Consider the following 16,251-nt stretch of genomic DNA (forward strand, 5'->3'; position numbering starts at 1 on the left):
CTGTCGCCAGTGTGCTTGCTCAGGATGGGAGATTGAGTTGGACTCAACTCAATCTGTTGGTTTCCTTATATAGGCTGTTATGAATTGGCCTTCATGATGTTTTCCCCTCTGTCTGTAAAGCGTCTTGAGATGGCATTGCCGTGATTTGACGCTTTATAAATAAAGTTGAATTGAATTGAATCCTACCCCCCACCCCTCCACATACATACACACACGGATGCTGAGACCACCCACTCCCTTGGTCCCAGGGCCACAACCAAGCACCAGGGCGCAGGCCCCCCCACCACAACAGCAGCAAGTCCAGCCCAGCCCTCCCGGTGCAGGCCGACCCTCCCCCCACGGGAGACAGGGACAGCCCCGGGCACCGGAGCTCGGGACCCCCACCCAGCCCACCCCGCAGCGGCAACCAGTAAACATTTCTATAGGCTAATGTGCTGTGAATTTAATCACTTTCAACATAAAGACAGAGCTGTGAAAAATCTGTTTTTTCTGCGGGTGTCTGTACCCCGTGTTTATCACATAGTATTTTTGCCTGAAATGCACATCCCCAATATGTACGCAAACCTATGGCTACATACACAAGGTAGTTGTATGAAAATGTATCGACTATTCTACTCCACAGTCATTTGGCAGAAGCTTTAATCCAAAGCGACTTACGTTTAAGAAGTGATCAATAAGTCATAGCAATTAACATTACACGCATACACACTTAACCCACAGAAAGGCCACTGTCGGACCCCCTCCCCTCTCAGCCAAGGCTTGAACCAGCAACCTTTTTGCTATGAAACCACAGTGCGAACCACTACGTGCTGCTCGTGGAGCACTACTCATAGGTACAAATGCAGCCAAACGTATCAGCTTGAGTTTGCTGACGGATGATGTTTTACCTTCCTGAAGCGGATCATTGGATGCTCTTTAGTCTTTGATGCAGCTGGAATTTAAGAAATGCACAGCTGTTAGTTTAAAAGGTTTTATTTCTGTTTTATTTTGCTGCGTTTCAGCATGCATACATACCCCAGCAGCTGGGACAGCAGGGCCTCTTTCTTTGTTTGTCGTACCATGTACCTGTGAAGGAAATACCACACTTGGCACAGACCCTGCAGAGACATATGGTGATCCTCAGTCCATATGTAGGCAGGTACTAACAACTGGAAGGTAATTAAAGGTGCAGCTAAATGCAGTTTTACTGATAATCTTGAAGGACATGTGGTAATTATGGACTTACAGAATGCTGTCTTCTGACCCAACTTCTCCGTTTATGGAAGGAAGTGGCAACAGCCGGGACGATGAGGGCAGGGGAAGTTTAATTTTATCCTCTACAGGTAGATCCTCAGTGCGATAGCTTTGTCTTGGGATTCCCATCGAGCTATTAAAGGAAACACTTGTCTGACTTTGACTGGCATTTTTGAGCCCAATGCTCGGGGTGAGTCTGTGGTAGGAGTCAGGAGTGTCTGCCCCCTCTCCTCTTTCCATGAAACTGGACTCTGAAGATGAACGCTCCCGCACTTTTCTCTAAAAGACGACAAAGTGACAATAAAACTGTCTGCAAAACAAACGCTACATTTTTAACATGCTTTCAGTGACCGAAACGAGCGACATCATACCTTCCCTCTTCCTCTAACTCGTATGGGCGGCGCTTCTCCTTCATAGAATTTGCCCGTCTTGTATTCAAAATGTGACAAGTCAAGATGTCCCTGGAGGACTGTGGCCAGTTCTACTCTGCTTCTAACGCGATCACCTCGGGGGCTGTGAAGGACACGATCAATTACAACAACTAAAAACAAACTAATTACTAACAATACTGTTCATTTGTTTTGTTTTATAAAATGAATTCTTTGGTCCACGTAAAAAACTTCCCTGCATAGTCTGACCTGAGATTATCGTTACACTAATGAGTTGCTACTAGGGCTGGGCGATATGACGATATATATCCTCTGGACGATAGAAAATGTCCATCGTTTCAGATGTTTACGCCACGATAAGCTGCTTTACTGCAGTATTTTACGTCAAGACACGCTTCATGGCACGTTGCAATATATAACCAAACATGGAGGAAGGCGGCAGCAGACGTGTTTCAGAGGATAATTCACTAAAAGATGAGCAGCCGACCCAAACTGATGAGCTTGTTCCTAAAAGAGGGAAATTTCTGTCTGGATGCAGTTTGGATATAAAAAGAGCGACGTGGAACCAACAACAGACCAGCTCACAGTCCCAACAACAGACTCCGACACAACTAACTCATTTTATCACCTGCAGGAATCAGGATAAAGAATCCAGAATAAAGAATAGAGTCAATAAAAGCAGCGTCTAGTGGAGGAGAAAGCTCAGAATAAACTCCAGACGCTGCAGCAGGTATTTACCTGTGGAACGGCCATAGTTCCCCCACATGGGAGGAGAGCCCTGCTGCTGTTGCCTAGCAACATCTGATACATAACTGATGACTGACACAACATTACAGTTTATATGGTTATGTATGTTGATATGGGGAGATGAGCGGTAGCGGGTTATGAGATTTTGGTCATATCGCCCGGCCCTCATTGATACCAGCAATTATTACCTTGTTTGATTTCTATCCTTCTGAATTGTAAAATTAACAATAGCATAATTTACCTCAGGTAATACACATCCTTCTGACCAATACTTGATCCTGAACGTCGTACAACCTCTTTGCGTTTCCAACCCGCTCCAAGTGCCGGCCACTCGATCCATCCCTCATCAGGATGCGATCGCTTACGGCGAGGAATATGAAGCCTAAATTTAAAAGGAAAACAATCTTTCTGGTTCTCAATATTAAAAAAATACACAAAATCAAAGGACAACGCACACGTCACTACTTCCGCTCTGCGACAAATGTGATAATTCCTCTCGTGTGGCCTACGACAACATAGACATAAACATTTAAATCCAGTCTAGACATCATGGTTCAGCTGAGTGTTGAGAACAGAGCAGCATTACTTCCTGATTACAGATGGTGGTAGGAGAGTTTTACACATACTGATAAAGCTTTTTGGAGGCCTTCTCGCTGCCTGCAACACTTTCACTCCTCTCGCTTTCGCCCGCCAAGCTTTCCTCCTCTGGATCATCATCATCATAATCATCATCCTCAAGTGGTTCAAACCAGTCCATTGGAGGTTCAGCAGCAGCCTTTGCCTCCTCTTTCACCTCAGTGGGATTTTCTATAGGTTCTAGGTCTGGGGTTGGGTCTTGTTCTAGGTCTGGGGTTGGGTCTTGTTCTAGGTCTGGGGTTGGGTCTTGTTCTAGGTCTGGGGTTGGGTCTTGTTCTAGGTCTGGGGTTGGGTCTTGTTCTAGGTCTGGGGTTGGGTCTTGTTCTAGGTCTGGGGTTGGGTCTGGTTCTGGGTCTGGTTCTGGGTCTGGGGTTGGGTCTTGTTCTAGGTCTGGGGTTGGGTCTTGTTCTGGGTCTGGGGTTGGGTCTGGTTCTGGGTCTGGGGTTGGGTCTTGTTCTGGTTCTGCGTCTGGGGTTGGGTCTGGTTCTGGGTCTGGGGTTGGGTCTGGTTCTGGGTCTGGGGTTGGGTCTTGTTCTGGGTCTGGGGTTGGGTCTTGTTCTGGGTCTGGGGTTGGGTCTTGTTCTGGGTCTGGGGTTGGGTCTGGGGTTGGGTCTGGTTCTGGGTCTGGGGTTGGGTCTGGTTCTGGGTCTGGGGTTGGGTCTGGATCTGGGTCTGGGGTTGGGTCTGGATCTGGGTCTGGGGTTGGGTCTGGATCTGGGTCTGGGTCTTGGTCTGGGTACTCCTTTATGTCAGCTGGTGGAGCTGCTACTTCAGAAGTCTCCTGTGTGTTTTGTCCCTCATTGTCCTCCATAGGCTCGTTGCCAGGACTGTCCTGGTTCATTTGTGCAGAGCTCATGCTACAACAGGTCCAACGTGTTTTCCTGCAGACAGATGTGATGTTTTACTGGTTTTCCTGGCATTCAGACCAGTCTGGACCAGTCCATTCAGACTGGTTTTCTGTCACGGGATTGACTGTCTCCTCCGGATCGTGTCAGCTGTTCGGTTTCTAATGAAACAATCTGGGGGAAAAAAGACGACATGTTACTTAAAAATGGAGGTTATGTGGGTTGTATCTCCGTTGTTGTGTTTACGGTCACTAAAATACTGTTTGGGAAATAAAACTAATTTCTTTCACGGTTAATTAGCTCGCATAGGAATGTAGCTGCTGTTAGCCTAAACTAAGTCTGTTTTCCACAGCTGCAGAAAGTTAACTTATTGCTTTTAAAGTGCAGTTATGTTTTTTTTTTAATAATGCCACTTTGAGCCCTACAACTGACCGATATTTACTAAAACATTTTACTCCATAAAATGCCATCGATGTGTGAAAGGCAGAAACAGTTAGCCACCGTTAGCTTTGCTTCCTTTCAGTAAGATTCCACTACAAGTATTCCTGAATTTGAAGCTTTTTGCCGTTTCTGCATGGCACCCATTTATGCCGAAAGAACACACACCTTTTACTTAATAATTACCAGATTCATAGTCGTCAAATCACAAACAGCCGCTTCCCCTGTCCTGGGTAAAGCTAAGCTACAATGCTACCACGCATGAAACGGCGGAAAGCCGAACAGCCAAAGAAGGCTGTGCGTCAAATTAAACCCTCCAGGCTCCTGTCTCATCGTCTGGAGACAGCGACATGAAAAGCTAGAACACAAAATTTATCGTATTTATTAGTTATGTAAGGTTTTTTTTTTTTTTTTTTGGTTTTTTTTTTTTTTTTTAGCTCTATTAACTTATATATTCAACTGCTGAGGTTTTGAAGTAATTTAAAGTTGAAAAGCTTGAAACAAGGAAACTTACTTCATCCGCCACAGAATAATTTTCTCCTTGTTTCAAGAACTATTTTAAAAGCGAAAGGGAACTAACCAAGGAGAAGACAACCCATAAACATAATTACGTTTGTCAAGAGCGGAACTGGGTTGATTTGACCAGAAGATACGAAGACGGAAGACACTGGGCGGTACTATCTCGACAGCGTCGTACTCTTTGTCGTGTTGCGTTCATGGAACCCTCCGTGTAACGTCAATTCTTCAGTGAGACAAACTGACGTTCATGTCAACCAGTTGCGGCAATTAAAATATAATTAGTCTGAAGGATTTTATTTTTAATCAGCAGACTACTGTAATGTATTGTGATGAAATGGCAACCTGTCCAGGTGTACCTCCTCTCACCCAATGACTGCTGGGACAGACTCCAGCTTCCCCAGCAGACTTCATCTCATAAGAACATGGATGGATGTGATAGTTTAACTATATTCCCTCGTTACACATTACAGTGTAATGATTTTTTTTTGTTTGTTTGTTTGTTTGTTTAAAAGGAAATTGTTTTGTTTTTTTTTGTTATTTAAAGATGAATAATCCCAATTTTTATGTTTCTAAAACAACAACAAAAAAAAAGCAAAGTAGAAGAAGACTCAGCTTTTAATGTGGGTATTTCAACTATTGTTTTTAAAAATTAAATGAGTATTTATAACAATATAAAATGCCGTTTAACACAAGTTGAAATGACGTGATAAAACTTTATATATCGTATATTTACACTTGCTTTAAAGGTGGAGTATGTAAGATTTTCAACATTTTCAAAATAAATTAATAAAATAACTACAATCATAATTAGATAGTTTTTTAAACATGTAGGTTCCAGTCTGTTCATATTTAATGTGTTATTAAATTACAAGTTTAATGACAAATGACAAAAAGCACTTTTTTTTTTACTGGTAGGCAAACATTTAAGAAGGGTCTTTGTCATTAATTAAACTTGTCATACATCAAATATGGACAGACTGGAATCTAATTTTGATTGTAGTTATTTTTTTAGTTAATTTATTTTGAAAATATTGAAAATCTTACATACTTCACCTTTAAGGCAAAACAATTTTTCTGCTTCTGAATACAAATGACTCCATATCCAATAGAATTTGCAAACAGCTCCAAGCACCACATTAAATCTGACAGTGATGTAACAAATGTGTTTTCATCAGTTCTTTTTAATTCACATCACTTTTACACACACATCTGCAGAAACCTAAACATGTTTATTCATGGTGTTCACTGAAAAACAGCAGTTTATCCAAACAGTAGAGGTTTCTGCTCCACAAACAGAAAAAAATAACATTATGATCTATGATCATATCAAATGATCTACTTAGAAAAAAAATCTGTTTTAATCAAGAAACTGTAGAACAATGTTAAAGTTTACATCTCCAGCATTAAAATATGACGTTATCCACAAAAATCTGAAGGGCCAAGAAGAGAAGCAGGCAGGTCAGCTATCTATCCTTGTTGCTACGGAGATCTGTTGTCAGGGGGTCGTGCTGAATAGTTTGGTGTAACATCAGCGCGAGGAGACCGGCTCTGTTGGTCATAGCAGTCCTGACGTTTCGCTCCTGTTCAAAGAGCTCGTCCAGCTTGTACCACTACGAACAAATAAAACGGTTAGTCTGACTGAGGTTCATGTTTTTAGCTTTTAAATAAGAAACAGGTCTGACGTACCACCCTGACTCGCTCCAGGTCCACCTCAGCTCTCCTCAGCTTTTCCCAGTTGTAATGTCTGTTGCATTTCCTTTTGGAGACCCTGCAATACTCGCCTGTCAGATCAAACACATTCTTCACGAGCGGGCATCCGCACACCTCATCCACGGGAACCTACACAGCAAACAAACACACCTAACAATCTACACACACACTCTGAACACTTCCTACGGCCGACAATGCAGAAAGTGAGCAGGTTTTCCTCTGTGTGTGTGTGTGTGTCTGTGTGTGTACACGTTGGGAGAGGATTCTGCTGCAGATTGAATACAATCCACTGACCTTGGGATCTCTGGAATGCTCTGGACACAGAACCTGCAGCCTCTTGCAATACGTCTTGCTTTGGGGGTTGTAAACATCGCAGAAGAGTCTGGTTGCACTGCAGGAAAAGAAATCATGGATGCAGCAGCAGAACCACAGAAAACATCTTAATCAACTTATTGATCAATGTGTTTCTCTTACCCCTCTATTCTTGTAGGGTACATGGAACCAAAGGAGGTCTGACTCTCATACTGTGGAGATATAAATGAAAGAAATGAGGCACTTCTGATCAAATGTTTCCTGTCATCACAAACAGAAGTGCAGAAGAAGAGAAGTGAGAGAAGGCATTACCTTTGCATAACATCTCTCCATGTGCCTCAAAGCCACTTTTGGATTGACAGGATGGCTGCAGGAGACACAGAAAATCTGCAGATCCGTGTCCTCGCTGTCACCTTCATTCACCTGCAATATGAAAGATATTTACACGATCACTTTTCAATCCGCCGACCAGGCGGTCTGGACCACTAAGCGGTCTGGACCACCAAGCCGTCTGGACCACCAAGCGGTCTGGACCACCAAGCGGTCTGGACCACCAAGTCGTTTAGACCACCAAGCAGTCTGGACCACCAAGCCGTTTGGACCACCAGCAGTCTGGACCACCAAGCGGTCTGGACCACCAAGTCGTCCACCAAGCAGTCTGGACCACCAACTCGTTTGGACCACCAAGCGGTCTGGACCACCAAGCGGTCTGGACCACCAAGCCGTTTGGACCACCAAGCGGTCTAGACCAGTAAGCGGGCTGGACCACCAAGCCGTCTGGACCACCAAGCCGTTTGGACCACCAAGCCGTTTGGACCACCAAGCGGTCTGGACCACCAAGCGGTCTGGACCACCAAGCCGTTTGTACCACCAAGCGGTCTAGACCACCAAGTCGTTTGGACCACCAAGCGGTCTGGACCACCAAGCAGTCTGGACCACCAAGCCGTTTGGACCACCAGCAGTCTGGACCACCAAGCAGTCTTGACCACCAAGCAGTTTGGACCACCAAGCGGTCTGGACCACCAAGTCGTTTAGACCACCCAGCAGTCTGGACCATCAAGTCGTTTAGACCACCAAGTCGTTTAGACCACCAAGCAGTCTGGACCACCAAGCAGTCTGGACCACCAAGCCGTTTGGACCACCAGCAGTCTGGACCACCAAGCAGTCTGGACCACCAGCAGTCTGGACCACCAAGCAGTCTGGATCACCAAGTCGTTTAGACCACCCAGCAGTCTGGACCATCAAGTCGTTTAGACCACCAAGCAGTCTGGACCACCAAGCAGTCTGGACCACCAAGCAGTCTTGACCACCAAGCAGTTTGGACCACCAAGCGGTCTGGACCACCAAGTCGTTTAGACCACCAAGCAGTCTGGACCATCAAGCCGTTTGGACCACCAGCAGTCTGGACCACCAAGTCGTTTAGACCACCAAGCAGTCTGGACCATCAAGCCGTTTGGACCACCAGCAGTCTGGACCACCAGCAGTCTGGACCACCAAGCAGTCTGGACCACCAAGTCGTTTGGACCACCAAGCGGTCTGGACCACCAAGTCGTTTAGACCACCAAGCAGTCTGGACCACCAAGCCGTTTGGACCACAAGCAGTCTGGACCACCAAGCGGTCTGGACCACCAAGTCGTCCACCAAGCAGTCTGGACCACCAACTCGTTTGGACCACCAAGCGGTCTGGACCACCAAGTCGTTTGGACCACCAAGCGGTCTGGACCACCAAGCAGTCTGGACCACCAAGCGGTCTGGACCACCAAGTCGTTTGGACCACCAAGCGGTCTGGACCACCAAGCGGTCTGGACCACCAAGCAGTCTGGACCACCAAGTCGTTTGGACCACCAAGCGGTCTGGACCACCAAGCAGTCTGGACCACCAGCAGTCTGGACCACCAAGCGGTCTGGACCACCAGCAGTCTGGACCACCAAGCAGTCTGGACCACCAAGCCGTCTGGACCACCAGCAGTCTGGACCACCAGCAGTCTGGACCACCAAGCGGTCTGGACCACCAGCAGTCTGGACCACCAAGCCGTTTGGACCACCAAGCCGTCTGGACCACCAAGCAGTCTGGACCACCAAGCCGTCTGGACCACCAAGCCGTCTGGACCACCAAGCCGTTCGGACCACCAAGTCGTTTAGACCACCAAGCAGTCTGGACCACCAAGCAGTCTGGACCACCAAGCCGTTTGGACCACCAGCAGTCTGGACCACAAAGCGGTCTGGACCACCAAGTCGTTTAGACCACCAAGCAGTCTGGACCATCAAGCCGTTTGGACCACCAGCAGTCTGGACCACCAAGCGGTCTGGACCACCAAGTCGTCCACCAAGCAGTCTGGACCACCAAGTCGTTTGGACCATCAAGCGGTCTGGACCACCAAGTCGTTTGGACCACCAAGCGGTCTGGACCACCAAGCAGTCTGGACCACCAAGTCGTTTGGACCATCAAGCGGTCTGGACCACCAAGTCGTTTGGACCACCAAGCGGTCTGGACCACCAAGCAGTCTGGACCACCAAGTCGTTTGGACCACTAAGCGGTCTGGACCACCAAGCGGTCTGGACCACCAAGCAGTCTGGACCACCAAGCAGTCTGGACCACAAAGTCGTTTGGACCACCAAGCGGTCTGGACCACCAAGCAGTCTGGACCACCAGCAGTCTGGACCACCAAGCGGTCTGGACCACCAAGCAGTCTGGACCACCAGCGGTCTGGACCACCAAGCGGTCTGGACCACCAGCAGTCTGGACCACCAAGCCGTCTGGACCACCAGCAGTCTGGACCACCAGCAGTCTGGACCACCAAGCCGTCTGGACCACCAGCAGTCTGGACCACCAGCAGTCTGGACCACCATCAGTATCGACCACCAGCAGTTTGGACCACCAAGCAGTCTGGACCACCAGCAGTCTGGACCACCAAGTCGTTTGGACCACCAGCAGTCTGGACCACCAAGTCGTTTGGACCACCAAGTGGTCTGGACCACCAAGCAGTCTGGACCACCAAGCCGTTTGGACCACCAAGTCGTTTGGACCACCAAGCCGTTTGGACCACCAAGCCGTTTGGACCACCAAGCGGTCTGGACCACCAAGTCGTTTAGACCACCAAGCAGTCTGGACCACCAAGCCGTTTGGACCACGAGCAGTCTGGACCACCAAGCAGTGTAGACCACCAAGGAGTCTGGACCACCAAGCCGTTTGGACCACCAAGCAGTCTGGACCACCAAGCGGTTTGGACCACCAAGCCGTCTGGACCACCAAGCCGTCTGGACCACCAAGCCGTCTGGACCACCAAGCCGTCTGGACCACCAAGCAGTTTGGACCACCAAGCCGTCTGGACCACCAAGCCGTCTGGACCACCAAGCCGTCTGGACCACCAAGCCGTTTGGACCACCAAGTCGTTTAGACCACCAAGTCGTTTAGACCACCAAGCAGTCTGGACCACCAAGCAGTCTGGACCACCAAGCAGTCTGGACCACCAAGCCGTTTGGACCACCAGCAGTCTGGACCACCAAGAGGTCTGGACCACCAAGTCGTTTAAACCACCAAGCAGTCTGGACCACCAAGCAGTCTGGACCACCAAGCCGTTTGGACCACCAAGCCGTCTGGACCACCAAGCAGTCTGGACCACCAAGCCGTCTGGACCACCAAGCCGTCTGGACCACCAAGCCGTTCGGACCACCAAGTCGTTTAGACCACCAAGCAGTCTGGACCACCAAGCAGTCTGGACCACCAAGCCGTTTGGACCACCAGCAGTCTGGACCACAAAGCGGTCTGGACCACCAAGTCGTTTAGACCACCAAGCAGTCTGGACCATCAAGCCGTTTGGACCACCAGCAGTCTGGACCACCAAGCGGTCTGGACCACCAAGTCGTCCACCAAGCAGTCTGGACCACCAAGTCGTTTGGACCATCAAGCGGTCTGGACCACCAAGTCGTTTGGACCACCAAGCGGTCTGGACCACCAAGCAGTCTGGACCACCAAGTCGTTTGGACCATCAAGCGGTCTGGACCACCAAGTCGTTTGGACCACCAAGCGGTCTGGACCACCAAGCAGTCTGGACCACCAAGTCGTTTGGACCACTAAGCGGTCTGGACCACCAAGCGGTCTGGACCACCAAGCAGTCTGGACCACAAAGTCGTTTGGACCACCAAGCGGTCTGGACCACCAAGCAGTCTGGACCACCAGCAGTCTGGACCACCAAGCGGTCTGGACCACCAAGCAGTCTGGACCACCAGCGGTCTGGACCACCAAGCGGTCTGGACCACCAGCAGTCTGGACCACCAAGCCGTCTGGACCACCAGCAGTCTGGACCACCAAGCCGTCTGGACCACCAGCAGTCTGGACCACCAGCAGTCTGGACCACCATCAGTATCGACCACCAGCAGTTTGGACCACCAAGCAGTCTGGACCACCAGCAGTCTGGACCACCAAGTCGTTTGGACCACCAGCAGTCTGGACCACCAAGTCGTTTGGACCACCAAGTGGTCTGGACCACCAAGCAGTCTGGACCACCAAGCCGTTTGGACCACCAAGTCGTTTGGACCACCAAGCCGTTTGGACCACCAAGCCGTTTGGACCACCAAGCGGTCTGGACCACCAAGTCGTTTAGACCACCAAGCAGTCTGGACCACCAAGCCGTTTGGACCACGAGCAGTCTGGACCACCAAGCAGTGTAGACCACCAAGGAGTCTGGACCACCAAGCCGTTTGGACCACCAAGCAGTCTGGACCACCAAGCGGTTTGGACCACCAAGCCGTCTGGACCACCAAGCCGTCTGGACCACCAAGCCGTCTGGACCACCAAGCAGTTTGGACCACCAAGCCGTCTGGACCACCAAGCCGTCTGGACCACCAAGCCGTCTGGACCACCAAGCCGTTTGGACCACCAAGTCGTTTAGACCACCAAGTCGTTTAGACCACCAAGCAGTCTGGACCACCAAGCAGTCTGGACCACCAAGCAGTCTGGACCACCAAGTCGTTTAAACCACCAAGCAGTCTGGACCACCAAGAGGTCTGGACCACCAAGTCGTTTAAACCACCAAGCAGTCTGGACCACCAAGCAGTCTGGACCACCAAGCCGTTTGGACCACCAAGCCGTTTGGACCACCAGCAGTCTGGACCACCAAGCAGTCTGGACCACCAGCGGTCTGGACCACCAGCGGTCTGGACCACCAGCGGTCTGGACCACCAAGCGGTCTGGACCACCAGCAGTCTGGACCACCAAACAGTCTGGACCACCAAGCGGTCTGGACCACCAGCAGTCTGGACCACCAAGCAGTCTGGACCACCAAGCCGTTTGGACCACCTAGTCGTTTGGACCACCAAGCCGTTTGGACCACCAAGCCGTTTGGACCACCAAGCCGTTTAGACCACCAAGCAGTCTGGACCACCAAGGAGTCTGGACCACCAAGCCGTTTGGAGCACCAAGCAGTCTGGACCACCAAGCGGTTTGGACCACCAAGCGGTTTGGACCACCAAGCGGTTTGGACCACCAAGCCGTCTGGACCACCAAGCCGTCTGGACCACCAAGCCGTCTGGACCACCAAGCAGTCTGGACCACCAAGCAGTCTGGACCACCAAGCAGTCTGGACCACCAAGCCGTTTGGACCACCAAGCCGTCTGGACCACTAAGCAGTCTGGACCACCAAGCCGTTTGGACCACCAAGCCGTCTGGACCACCAAGCCGTCTGGACCACCAAGCCGTTTGGACCACCAAGTCGTTTAGACCACCAAGCAGTCTGGACCACCAAGCAGTCTGGACCACCAAGCCGTTTGGACCACCAGCAGTCTGGACCACAAAGCGGTCTGGACCACCAAGTCGTTTAGACCACCAAGCAGTCTGGACCATCAAGCCGTTTGGACCACCAGCAGTCTGGACCACCAAGCGGTCTGGACCACCAAGTCGTCCACCAAGCAGTCTAGACCACCAAGTCGTTTGGACCATCAAGCGGTCTGGACCACCAAGTCGTTTGGACCACCAAGCGGTCTGGACCACCAAGCAGTCTGGACCACCAAGTCGTTTGGACCACTAAGCGGTCTGGACCACCAAGCGGTCTGGACCACCAAGCAGTCTGGACCACCAAGTCGTTTGGACCACCAAGCGGTCTGGACCACCAAGCAGTCTGGACCACCAGCAGTCTGGACCACCAAGCGGTCAGGACCACCAGCAGTCTGGACCACCAAACAGTCTGGACCACCAAGCCGTTTGGACCACCAAGTCGTTTAGACCACCAAGCAGTCTGGACCACCAAGCAGTCTGGACCACCAAGTCGTTTAGACCACCAAGCAGTCTGGACCACCAAGCCGTTTGGACCACCAGCAGTCTGGACCACCAAGCGGTCTGGACCACCAAGTCGTTTAGACCACCAAGCAGTCTGGACCATCAAGCCGTTTGGACCACCAGCAGTCTGGACCACCAAGCGGTCTGGACCACCAGCAGTCTGGACCACCAAGGAGTCTGGACCACCAAGCCGTTTGGACCACCAAGCAGTCTGGACCACCAAGCGGTTTGGACCACCAAGCCGTCTGGACCACCAAGCCGTCTGGACCACCAAGCCGTCTGGACCACCAAGCAGTTTGGACCACCAAGCCGTCTGGACCACCAAGCCGTCTGGACCACCAAGCCGTCTGGACCACCAAGCCGTTTGGACCACCAAGTCGTTTAGACCACCAAGTCGTTTAGACCACCAAGCAGTCTGGACCACCAAGCAGTCTGGACCACCAAGCAGTCTGGACCACCAAGTCGTTTAAACCACCAAGCAGTCTGGACCACCAAGAGGTCTGGACCACCAAGTCGTTTAAACCACCAAGCAGTCTGGACCACCAAGCAGTCTGGACCACCAAGCCGTTTGGACCACCAAGCCGTTTGGACCACCAGCAGTCTGGACCACCAAGCAGTCTGGACCACCAGCGGTCTGGACCACCAGCGGTCTGGACCACCAGCGGTCTGGACCACCAAGCGGTCTGGACCACCAGCAGTCTGGACCACCAAACAGTCTGGACCACCAAGCGGTCTGGACCACCAGCAGTCTGGACCACCAAGCAGTCTGGACCACCAAGCCGTTTGGACCACCTAGTCGTTTGGACCACCAAGCCGTTTGGACCACCAAGCCGTTTGGACCACCAAGCCGTTTAGACCACCAAGCAGTCTGGACCACCAAGGAGTCTGGACCACCAAGCCGTTTGGAGCACCAAGCAGTCTGGACCACCAAGCGGTTTGGACCACCAAGCGGTTTGGACCACCAAGCGGTTTGGACCACCAAGCCGTCTGGACCACCAAGCAGTCTGGACCACCAAGCAGTCTGGACCACCAAGCAGTCTGGACCACCAAGCAGTCTGGACCACCAAGCCGTTTGGACCACCAAGCCGTCTGGACCACTAAGCAGTCTGGACCACCAAGCCGTTTGGACCACCAAGCCGTCTGGACCACCAAGCCGTCTGGACCACCAAGCCGTTTGGACCACCAAGTCGTTTAGACCACCAAGCAGTCTGGACCACCAAGCAGTCTGGACCACCAAGCCGTTTGGACCACCAGCAGTCTGGACCACAAAGCGGTCTGGACCACCAAGTCGTTTAGACCACCAAGCAGTCTGGACCATCAAGCCGTTTGGACCACCAGCAGTCTGGACCACCAAGCGGTCTGGACCACCAAGTCGTCCACCAAGCAGTCTAGACCACCAAGTCGTTTGGACCATCAAGCGGTCTGGACCACCAAGTCGTTTGGACCACCAAGCGGTCTGGACCACCAAGCAGTCTGGACCACCAAGTCGTTTGGACCACTAAGCGGTCTGGACCACCAAGCGGTCTGGACCACCAAGCAGTCTGGACCACCAAGTCGTTTGGACCACCAAGCGGTCTGGACCACCAAGCAGTCTGGACCACCAGCAGTCTGGACCACCAAGCGGTCAGGACCACCAGCAGTCTGGACCACCAAACAGTCTGGACCACCAAGCCGTTTGGACCACCAAGTCGTTTAGACCACCAAGCAGTCTGGACCACCAAGCAGTCTGGACCACCAAGTCGTTTAGACCACCAAGCAGTCTGGACCACCAAGCCGTTTGGACCACCAGCAGTCTGGACCACCAAGCGGTCTGGACCACCAAGTCGTTTAGACCACCAAGCAGTCTGGACCATCAAGCCGTTTGGACCACCAGCAGTCTGGACCACCAAGCGGTCTGGACCACCAGCAGTCTGGACCACCAAGCAGTCTGGACCACCAAGTCGTTTGGACCACCAAGCCGTTTGGACCACCAAGCCGTTTGGACCACCAAGCGGTCTGGACCACCAAGTCGTTTAGACCACCAAGCAGTCTGGACCACCAAGCCGTTTGGACCACCAGCAGTCTGGACCACCAAGCAGTCTAGACCACCAAGTCGTTTGGACCACCAAGCGGTCTGGACCACCAAGTCATTTAGACCACCAAGCAGTCTGGACCACCAAGCAGTCTGGACCACCAAGCCGTTTGGACCACCAGCCGTCTGGACCACCAAGCAGTCTTGACCACCAAGCAGTTTGGACCACCAAGCGGTCTGGACCACCAAGTCATTTAGACCACCAAGCAGTCTGGACCACCAAGCAGTCTGGACCACCAAGCCGTCTGGACCACCAAGCCGTTTGGACCACCAAGTCGTTTAGACCACCAAGCAGTCTGGACCACCAAGCAGTCTGGACCACCAAGCCGTTTGGACCACCAGCAGTCTGGACCACAAAGCGGTCTGGACCACCAAGTCGTTTAGACCACCAAGCAGTCTGGACCATCAAGCCGTTTGGACCACCAGCAGTCTGGACCACCAAGCGGTCTGGACCACCATGTCGTCCACCAAGCAGTCTGGACCACCAAGTCGTTTGGACCATCAAGCGGTCTGGACCACCAAGTCGTTTGGACCACCAAGCGGTCTGGACCACCAAGCAGTCTGGACCACCAAGTCGTTTGGACCATCAAGCGGTCTGGACCACCAAGTCGTTTGGACCACCAAGCGGTCTGGACCACCAAGCAGTCTGGACCACCAAGTCGTTTGGACCACTAAGCGGTCTGTACCACCAAGCGGTCTGGACCACCAAGCAGTCTGGACCACAAAGTAGTTTGGACCACCAAGCGGTCTGGACCACCAAGCAGTCTGGACCACCAGCAGTCTGGACCACCAAGCGGTCTGGACCACCAGCAGTCTGGACCACCAAACAGTCTGGACCACCAAGCCGTTTGGACCACCAAGTCGTTTAGACCACCAAGCAGTCTGGACCACCAAGCAGTCTGGACCACCAAGTCGTTTAGACCACCAAGCAGTCTGGACCACCAAGCCGTTTGGACCACCAGCAGTCTGGACCACCAAGCGGTCTGGACCACCAAGTCGTTTAGACCACCAAGCAGTCTGGACCATCAAGCCGTTTGGACCACCAGCAGTCTGGACCACCAAGCGGTCTGGACCACCA

The 16,251-nt window shown here is 51.6% G+C and overlaps 2 protein-coding genes across 2 annotated transcripts in view; both read right to left on the bottom strand.

Moving 5' to 3' along the window:
• Nucleotides 1–802: 802 nt before the first annotated feature.
• Nucleotides 803–4,560, bottom strand: LOC306757215 (uncharacterized protein; the record flags this gene model as incomplete). Its single annotated transcript, XM_079242180.1, has 8 exons — nucleotides 4,475–4,560; nucleotides 2,996–4,024; nucleotides 2,611–2,751; nucleotides 1,605–1,746; nucleotides 1,226–1,512; nucleotides 1,015–1,097; nucleotides 888–931; nucleotides 803–823 (listed from the first exon to the last, which is right to left on the bottom strand). The coding sequence occupies exons 2-8, from the start codon at nucleotides 3,859–3,861 to the stop codon at nucleotides 803–805; spliced, it is 1,584 nt and encodes a 527-aa protein (XP_079098306.1). The 5' UTR covers nucleotides 3,862–4,024; nucleotides 4,475–4,560.
• A 1,417-nt stretch (nucleotides 4,561–5,977) lies between these two features.
• The window catches only part of cxxc1b (CXXC finger protein 1b), a 43,556-nt gene continuing 33,282 nt past the window's right edge, over nucleotides 5,978–16,251 (bottom strand). The window contains exons 10-14 of the mRNA XM_079241604.1: nucleotides 7,142–7,252; nucleotides 6,992–7,041; nucleotides 6,812–6,908; nucleotides 6,494–6,646; nucleotides 5,978–6,417 (exon numbers count right to left, since the gene is read on the bottom strand). Coding sequence (XP_079097730.1) covers nucleotides 6,271–6,417; nucleotides 6,494–6,646; nucleotides 6,812–6,908; nucleotides 6,992–7,041; nucleotides 7,142–7,252 — 558 coding nt within the window. The 3' untranslated portion in view covers nucleotides 5,978–6,270. The remainder of the gene's footprint in view (nucleotides 6,418–6,493; nucleotides 6,647–6,811; nucleotides 6,909–6,991; nucleotides 7,042–7,141; nucleotides 7,253–16,251) is intronic.

Source organism: Telmatherina bonti (genome assembly GCF_933228915.1).
Source record: "Telmatherina bonti genome assembly, chromosome: 6".
Lineage (NCBI taxonomy): Eukaryota > Metazoa > Chordata > Actinopteri > Atheriniformes > Telmatherinidae > Telmatherina > Telmatherina bonti.